The sequence below is a fragment of the Ailuropoda melanoleuca genome, unplaced genomic scaffold (assembly GCF_002007445.2).
Source record: "Ailuropoda melanoleuca isolate Jingjing unplaced genomic scaffold, ASM200744v2 unplaced-scaffold1293, whole genome shotgun sequence".
Taxonomy (NCBI): domain Eukaryota; kingdom Metazoa; phylum Chordata; class Mammalia; order Carnivora; family Ursidae; genus Ailuropoda; species Ailuropoda melanoleuca.
In genome coordinates, this window is record NW_023181537.1 from 65,047 (window position 1) to 74,249 (window position 9,203).

At 53.9% G+C, this 9,203-nt stretch overlaps 1 protein-coding gene across 1 annotated transcript; it reads right to left on the minus strand.

Moving 5' to 3' along the window:
* Positions 1-69: 69 nt before the first annotated feature.
* TRIL (TLR4 interactor with leucine rich repeats) lies at positions 70-5,811 on the minus strand. The gene has a single exon (XM_019798405.2). The coding sequence runs from the start codon at positions 5,158-5,160 to the stop codon at positions 2,722-2,724; it is 2,439 nt and encodes an 812-aa protein (XP_019653964.2). The 5' UTR covers positions 5,161-5,811; the 3' UTR covers positions 70-2,721.
* Positions 5,812-9,203: the final 3,392 nt, after the last annotated feature.

Sequence of the window (9,203 nt, forward strand, 5' to 3'; positions counted from 1 at the left end):
TATTTTTTTATTATATTCTGTTAGTCACCATACAGTACATCCCTGGTTTTTGATGTAAAGTTCGATGATTCCTTAGTTGCGCCTAACTCCCAGTGCACCATGAAGTATGTGCCCTCCTTACTACCTGGTATTTTAACAGCATTTTCTTATCATGGCTCACCCTCTGCTTTTAGAGTCATCTCATTGTTTCTTTGGGCATAAACTCTCCTAACAACTATTTCCAAAAAATAAAGTCCCTACTCTTCTGTAGAAATGGCAATTAAAAACCACTGCAAGAGGACAGATAGACCTCCAGCTTATGTTTCATTGTCGTCAACTGAAGCTGCTACCGAAAACCAGAGCGTATCACCATGACAGTGTATAGGATACTCGGAAACTCCAACAATAACACATCTCCATTAGTAAGTGGGTTTATTGACGTAACTGACCATAACAATGTATAACATTTATTCCCTTCCCACCAAAAGACTTTCCAGTCGAACTGTTTCTACATAGATTTTACTGTTTTTCCGTGAAGTATTTTCCGTGATGTTCTGCAGCTGAAAGGGTGGCTGGTGGGAAGCATCAGAGGTCTTTTCCAGACTTTCAGTGGGGCTCAAGAGGACACTGCTGTGCAAAAGGACCAGCTAAAAGATGCCATTGCTCTACAAATGAACACAACTAGGAGCACGAGAAGGGCAAGTACATAGCCCAAAGGTTGCAAATAAGAGCGAGCAACGGCCCCTCTCCCACATACTCATATGCTCGGGATCTGACACGGGCACTGGCAGCAAACTAAGAATGACAGTCTATTTCCTGCGGTTTATTAAATTTTGGCCCCACAGATAAGACTGCCAGAGAAGCAGCTGTACTTTAAGTGGTCTGGACATTTACTCATTGAACATAAACACAGATCCGTTCGTTTAGAGCCCTGGGTCCCTGCTCAGCTGTTGGGACAAGGGCAGGCTTGGCTCACTGGAGGCCGAACATAAAAGGAAGTGCGCTGGGGTTGAAGGACCCCCAGACTATGATAGATTCCCTGAGTCATCAGGACCCTCAGGGGCTTGAGGCCTTAACAGAGGATTCCCTGTCAGCCTTAGCACCATAGCAAGAGCCTCCATGGCACCCCACTGCCAATAAATCCACAACGACAGTGAATATAACCGTGCGGATCTTCCTCGTGACTGCTTTTTTAGACCACACACGAAATTATTAATGTAAACCAAAGCACTACATTTATTGATAAACATGTACTTCATAAATATCAGGGAATGAAAGTGTCCCAAATAATTGAAAACAACTGAGCAAATAAAGGAGGCTAATCCTAAATTTAAAACAAGAAAATTTAAAAGAAATACCGCAATTATTAACTAAAAGATAAGATTTAATACATGGTAAAACACGGGGTAGTGGAGGGATTAACTTGCAAAACAGATAATTATTTCACAGTGAGGTTTAAGTATTCCTAACAGTCTTCCGGTTTTAGTAAAAACAGACAACCACTGATGCACCCTTTTTCACATTTTTTCCGATAATTTCTTCCCCTCTATTTCATACAGAGTAAGACATTAAGGTGACTGAAAGTTACACCATCAACTGACTACCACCTTTTGCTTCCCTCCTATTAGGGAACTGCCTTTATCACTTAACCGTGCAACTCAAGAGAAGCGGGGCACAGTCTACTGGGTGTCACTGATAAAAACATGAGAAGTACCACATCACATTTATTCCAATCTGGACACAGTGTCAGAGATGCGGTTAAGTGAACTTGGAGGCTGCCGTTCCCTACGCGGCCATCGGTTATGCACACCTTACATTCTTTATCAAGTCTGGCACTGACGTTTCCTTTTCCATAGATAGGTTTAGAAAAATAAAATTAAAAAGCCACAGGAGCAACCCTGACAGAGAAGTCTTGCATGCAGTCTTCTCCTGAGAAAGTAGGTAATCTTAGTTAACCCCAAGGTCAGCCAATGTTCTTGTGGTGTTAATGTTAAAAAGAAAATACTAGTTGAACGGTTCAGCGCAACTAAAACAGTCCTTGAGTTTATTGTCAGTTTGTTAAATGTCCCAGCTCTTCACATTGTTGAAAAAAAAATAGTCTCTAATTATTTAAACATTAAATTATCCTAAATGTTCTATTAACCAACACGAAAGAGTTCCTTGGCAGGTGTGTTCAACTTTTCCACCTGTTTACAACATCTACCTTCTTGGCAGAGACCACCAGACCAGTGCAGTCAAGGTGCCAAGCATCCTTTGTAATACTAATAAGTTCCTTTTCCCTTAAATAGGACAAAACTCCTCTGTTTCACACTGAACAAACAAAAAGCATGCACCCAAATCTCTTTCTGGCCATACTGGGGGGCAAAAGCGCCCTTTTCTACCCCAAAGGGGGCCAGGCTCTCTTGCACTGCCATGCCACAAAAGCCACATCCATAGCTGTGCCAAGGTCTCCATGTAAAAGGCTTCCCACCTCTGGACTCTAACATCCATTTGTCCCCTACTCTTGGCCTTGACCACTAAGTACCACCCATTCACTTCATGAGTGGGTACTGGAAATTGGGGTAGGGGTGGGGGTGCCGAACTGGCTTCCCCTTTGGCCTCTCTGGCAAGTGCACAAAAGGGGGAAAGGAGAAGCTCTGATAAAGTGAGATCTTCCCCTGAGGTGGATTGAGGGGCTCCACGGAAAGTGGCTGGCTCCTCAAGGCCGATGAGATGGTCTCCACACCCCTGGAGTCTCTGGATCTAGTCAGCAAATCGCTGCAGAAGATGGTCCTCCCGCCTCAAGCTGCCACCTGTGCCGCCGCCCCCGCTGTCCATGAAGCGGTCGCAGGGGAACTCGATGAGGTCCGCCTCGCTGAGAGCACACACGGTGGTGCGCGGCCGGTGCGACTGGAATCCAGAAAAGTCCGCAGACACGCCGGTGCCCATGGAGCGCAGGGGACGTCGGGTGGAGTACATGTGTCTAACATGCACCGGGGCCCCACCCTTCCGCCTAGCCCGCAGCTTCCTGCGCAGCCAGCGTGACGCCCAGGCCGCCAGCGCCAGGAGCACCAGCAGCGCGTTGACGGCCAGCAAGACCAAGGTCAGCAGCTGGTAATCCACGCTGCTCCGGCTCCCAGGCTCCGGGAGGGTGACCAGCCCGGCGCAGTGGTCACGGGGGGCTACCGGGCAGACCCGGCCCCCGAGGACGCCCTCCACGCACACCAGGTAAGGGGTGTCTCCGCGCAGTTCGCGCAGCGTGGCCGAGTCGCTGCGCTCCGGCAGGTAGACGAAGCGGTGGAACTTGGGCTGCTGGCCAAAGCGGTCGAAGAGCAGGCGGAAGCGCGCGCCGCCCAGCGGTGGGGGGCTGCGGTGCTGGCGCACCGCCCAGCGCACCGAGGCGCTGTCGGAGCCCACCGCCTCCACGGTCAGGTTGCACAGGATGAACTTGTTGAAGTCGCAAGGGTCGGACACCAGCGGCGCCAGGCCGACCCCGCCGTCGGACTGAGCGGCGCTTTCCTGCTGCTGCGCGGCCAGGCGCTGCTTCGCCGCGTGCTGCCAGGGGTCGCCAGCAGGCGGTGGCGCAGAGGAGGGCTCGGCCGTCGGGGTGGGCCCCGCGTGGGCAGCATCTGCCAGAGTCGGAGGTCCCCGCTCGGGCTTCTGGAGCAGGTCCAGGGGGTGTGGCGCCGGGACCGCGGCAGCAGCGGCGGAGGGGTCAGGCTGCTGGAGGCCCGGACCCCGTCGGCTCAGCCTCAGAGCGCTGCGGTTGCCCAAGAGCTCCCCGGCGGCCCCATCCCAGGCCACCCCAGGAAGAAATCGCCCGCGCTGCTGTGGCTGCGGCTGCGGTGGCAGCTCCTCGGAGAGGCCACCTGCAGGGGGCGCCACCTCCTCCCCGGTGGCTGTGGGTGAGGGCCTCCCGTGGCCTTCGGTGGTCGGGGAAACTGAGGGCGAGGAATCTGCACAAGACCCGTTTTGCAGCTGCTGGTCATCCAGGTAATCCAGGTACTTGCCCCGCAAGGCCGGGGGGTGGCGACACTGCACGAAGACGGTGAGAAGACGGCCTTGCGAGTGCCAATCGCCCATCCAGCGCTTCAGGCCCCGCAGACGGCAGTCGCAGGTCCAGCCGTTGCCATCTAGATCCAGCCGGTAGAGGGCCGGGCTGGCGGCGAAGATGTCCCCGGAGAGGGCAGTGAGCGCGTTGTCGCGCAGGCTGAGCTCGCGCAGCCGGCCCAGGTGGCCAAAGATAGTGGGGTGCAGAGCGGACAGCGCGTTCCCGCTAAGGTCCAGCGCCTCCAGGCTGTGCAGAGGCTCCAGCAGCGCCACGGGCAGCTGGCTCAGCCGATTCCCCTCCAGGCGCAGCTCGCGCAGGGCCTCCAACCCCCAAAAGGCCTCTGGCGCGAGGTGTGTGAGCTGGTTGCCCCTGAGTGAGAGTAGGCCGAGACGCGGCAGGTGCTGGAAGACGCGCGGGCCGAGGTGCTGGAGGCTGTTGGCCGAGAGGATGAGGGTGGAGAGGGAGCGCAGCGGTGCGAAGGTGGCTGCGTGGCGTAGGGAGGGCTGCAGCTCGTTGGCAGAGAGGTTGAGGAAGCGCAGTTTGCCCAGCTGGGCAAAGGCGTTCTTGCCCAGAAAGCGGATCCGGTTGGACTCCAGATGTAGGTAGAGCAAGTTGCCCAAGGGGGCGAAGACCGCGTCCGGCAGCGCCCCCAGGGCGTTCCCGTCCAGCCGCAGCTTGACCAGACTCTCCAGGCCCTCGAAGGAGCCGCGGCTTAGGCGGCCGATCTCGTTGCCGTTGGCGTAGAGGATGCGCAGCTTGCGCAGCGGGGCCAGCGTACCGGGGACAAGCGCCTGCAGGAGGTTGTTCCCCAGGTAGAGCTCCTCCAGCCGGGAGAGCTTCTCAAAGGTCTTGGGGTGCAGAGAGCGGATCTGGTTGTACTGCAGGTCCAGCCGTCTGAGCTGCCCCAGACGGTGGAAGTCGAAGGCCGTGATGTTGGTTATGAAGTTGCCGCCGAGGCTGTAGGTGAGCACGTCCTGGGGGCTCGGCAGCGAGCTGGTCTTGGGCACGGCGCGGAGCCCCCTATTGGTGCACAGGAGGTGCTGGGGGTGCTGGCAGTCGCAGCGCTCCGGGCACACGGGCTGGGCCCGCGGCGGGAGCGCGAGGCAGCCGCACACCACGAGTAGGAAGCGCACGGCGCGGGCAGCCTCCATCGCCGCCCGCCCTGCGTGCTGCGGCCGGATCGTCCTCTTGGCCCGCCTGCTCTGTGTCTCCTCTGCATTCCCCTTGGCCTGGCCAGAGTCGCTAAATGGCCTCTTTCGGACTCCGCAGCGCGGTCCAGCCCCTCCTCCGCCCTTTGTCCGGTGGCTGGCCCGGGTCTCTGCAGGCGGGCTTCGCCCGGCCAAGTCAGGCGGCTCACGGCGCTCCAGGAGCTCCGGGTGCTACTTGTTGCATTTCTGCACAGAACTGTTTCTCCGGGTGTGCGTCGGGGGGTAGGGGGAGGGAGCCAGACCTGAGCTTTTTGTTTGCAGCTTGAGTCCGGAGAGCTGGATTCCCTGGCACGGATTCTCCCCGCCGAGCGGATTCCCCAGCTGCAGGCGGGAGCCCTTCCAAGAGCTCCTCGGGGCGCGGCTTGGCTGCTGCGCCCCGGCGGCCCGGCCCCCGCAGCCCGCGCCTCCTGACTCTCGGTCCCGGACCAGGAGCGAGGCCTCGGTGGAACAGCCGGGGGAGGAGCCGGGAGTGAGCAGGCTGCGTCCGGAAGGGACCCAAGTCGGCGAGTGGCAGGCAAACCGGGCGGAAATTCGTTCTTCCCACACTCTGCCCCCCGGGGATGCAGGCGGAGAAAGAGGAGACGGCGGAGGGAGGACAGACCCCGACAGGGGGAGGAGGAAACGCTAAGTGGCTCCGTGTCTGGTCAGCCCGAGCCCGGGACGCCGAGTGAGAAAAGTAGGGATTAAAAACAGCTGTACTGGTCGGCCCTCTACTCAGGGCTGGGGGCGGGGGTGGATTACCGGGCTAGCAAACGGAATTTGCAGGCAGACCTTTTTATTTTAGATGAGTACACCAGTCATTTCGGAGCACTGGGAGCGAGGCTCCTCTTTTTCGTTTTTAAGTCACTTGCTCTTCCAAGTGTCACCCTGCGGGCAGTGTGGGCAGCACCGAGTGCGCAAGCATCCTGTAAGAAGTTCAGGGCAGCACAAGGTTATCTCGAAAGAGCTGTCGGTGGAGTAGGGTCAGAAGAGGCCAGATCAGCCCCTTCTGGGTGTTGCGTGTTTGCGTTTTTGACCGGGCTGTACAGGTGGCCCAGGAGAGGCGTCACCCCGTGTCCCGTATAGGGATCTGAGCTGAGTACTCTACTCGTTTGGCCCTGCTGTAGGTAAGAGCCTGGAGAATCTCAGAACTGGTTCTACCACCGCGAAGGTGTCTCTGTCAGATTTTGGTGAATTAGTCCCATTAATCCTCCTCCAGTCTTACAGCCCTTGGGGTAGGCTCTGCACGTGTGCATAGATAGAAAATCACCTCCGCAGACCCTCTGGTAACGGCTGCCTGTGGGCCTCACCCGCTTGATGCCTGGACTTGCAGGGATCTTCAAAGTCTCGAGGCCCAGAAGTTCTCAGGCCTGGCTTAGTGGGGGAGTCTCGCCACTTATCACTATAGAACGGAGCATTTGTCCCTGGCGCCTTTGAGGGCAGCCCCCGCTGAGAATGAGGATGGGCAAGGAGTAGCTGTTTGATATCATGTGTTTATGCAAAGAGTCTTGCTAAAAATAAAGGCCCCTTCTCTCCCCCTCCTCACCCAAAATGTTCAGAAAATGTAATTTTCAGGATCCACTCTGTGAAAAATTAAAGGACACATATCTTCACCTCAAGCGGCTGACCAAGCTAGTGGGGAGGGCAAGTCATGGAAAGGTTAAGTCATATCTAAGGCACTAGTAAGAGACAGCGGCTGAAATACAACGTGAGTTTTAGTAATTCCAGTGCTTGGCAGTGATGGTGTGCCTCATTTAGCGATTTATGTAGGCAGGTGATAGAGCCGAGTTCTGAATTTCAGGAAAGATGAGATCCTTGGCTGCATGGTCAAGAAAGACTTAGAGAAGAGCAGGTACTGGGCTCCAGGGAGATGGGCAGTGGAGAGCTAACGGACAGTCAGTAGTGAGATGCCTATTCCAGGCACAGTGAACAGACCCAAGTTTGCTCGTGATGTGCTTTGAGTTTTCAAATAAAGAAAGAGTGTGGGACACAAACTATCTGTCTTAACAAGATGAAAGGTAGTTTGGTTTTTAGTTCTCATGGTGGGAAACTTCCAAAACCTTTTTAGTTCTTGATCGCAGTCCTCTTGATGAAGGTATGGCTGCTCTAGAGGGTGAAACCGAGGCTTGCACAGTGTGGCATAAGCTGGCCTGATCCGGGTCCCAGAGGCTGTGAGGAGGACTTTCAGTCCTTGCTGGCAACGGAGGTTATCCCGTTTTATCGGGGGAAGAAAGCTAAGAAGCTACTGGCTTTCAAATTGGGCCACTGGATCCACCTGAGATGGAGCTGTGGCAGCATCTGCTTTGGACCCATGCTGCGAGGACACGCAAACAGCCATCAGAGCAGAGCAGAGGTTGGAAGCTGAGAGAGGTGTAACTCGGAAGAAAGAGAGAGAAGCAGAAATCAGACCCCACCCTTGAGTCTGCAGAAAACTTGCAGAGTGGGGACCACAGGCAGCATTCCACCAGAGGACCTCTAGAGTTTGTGCTCTTCACTCCCTGCACTTGGAGTGTCTTTGCTTTATAGGTGCCTATGAGTAAGATTTACAAAGTCATCAGACCCCTGCAGATGTTCGGTATTTGTCAATGTTTTTACTGTCTTCGGTATTACTGCCCGGTGTTTAACATTTCTACCAGTAGTGCTGGCTTGCAGGTAGGAGTAACATCATCTGTGGTTTATGGCAAAAGACGATTGCTTTTCCATAACATTCCATTTTCTTGAAGTAATCCATCTGTCACATATAGTTACCCTTGCTTCAAATAGATACAGTGTGCCATCCATCAAATAAGTATAAACAGCTTTCCATAGGTGTTACTAACACCCTCGATCCAGTTTCAGTGAGATTAGGACTTTGAGATCTACAGATGAAGTGATAACACGTATGTGTGTGTGCACACAGACAAATTCTTCTGAAATAGTGTGATTACGGTAACAAATGCTTCCCTTTCTAAAGGCATGTAACTTGAGGTCCACTTTACAAATGAATGACATTTAAATTCTTCAGAGTACGTTAATGTGATATTCCTATGTGCCCCCAGTGATGTCTGTTTCTGTAATGTTACACATTCAGGTGTTTTCTTTTCAGACCGTCTCTCTCTTCCAGGAGCTAAAATGGTATTTTGCTCAAATTCAGCAGTCCTTAGAGCCCCCAGTAGTGAAGAGCTATAATACCAATTCCGAAGCTGCATTTGCTTTGAGTGCTGGTGGTCTGGCAGGTAGTATTTAGTGAGAATCTAGCAAGTGACAAATCCCAGGATGAGTGATGGGAATGCAGTGGCTGATAGGATTCAGTGCCAGACCCCAGGGTGCAAAGAGCTCAGTGGGGAAGCTGACGGGCAAGGAGTGAGCAATGGCATCATCAGATAATAAGCGCCAAGGGGTGGAGCTTTGGGAGCCCTGAGGAGGGCACCGGGCCTGGACTGAGAGTTTGAGGAAGGTTTCCAGACGAGGGAAGTGCTGGAAGCTTGCAGACAGGTGCAAGAGGGTCCTTTAGGAACCTCCAGATCTTCTGCCTTTGTTGATGAGATCTTTTGACATCTGTATTTTTCAACAGTATCATACAACCTTGCTTGTACGATGACTTCCAAATAAATATGCCCTTATTCCCCTTTAAGGATCTCTGCAGGCAGATGACATAATCATATTTGCGCTGCAACGTCAAAAGGTATCTCTCCTAAATAAAGTAGGTGCTACGTAAAGAAAATGTTCTCTATCTATTTAGTGCCCTCTAGAAGCTTGCTGTGACAGTGCTTTGTGCGGAATATGTGATAGGACATCCGGACCAAGGTAGTCACTTATGTAAGATATACTCAGGCATTGTATAGATACCAGATACATAGCATCACTCTTGGACCACAGCTACGGGGGCCCCCCTACCCGGGACCCTGCACTTGAGAGGACTTTGTTCCAATCCTTCTCTGGTTGTGTCCCTCTCCAGAAGAGCAGGATTTCAGGCTTCCAAAGGGATGTGCCTACCCACAGCCCACAGCCCACAGCCCCGCTCCTGC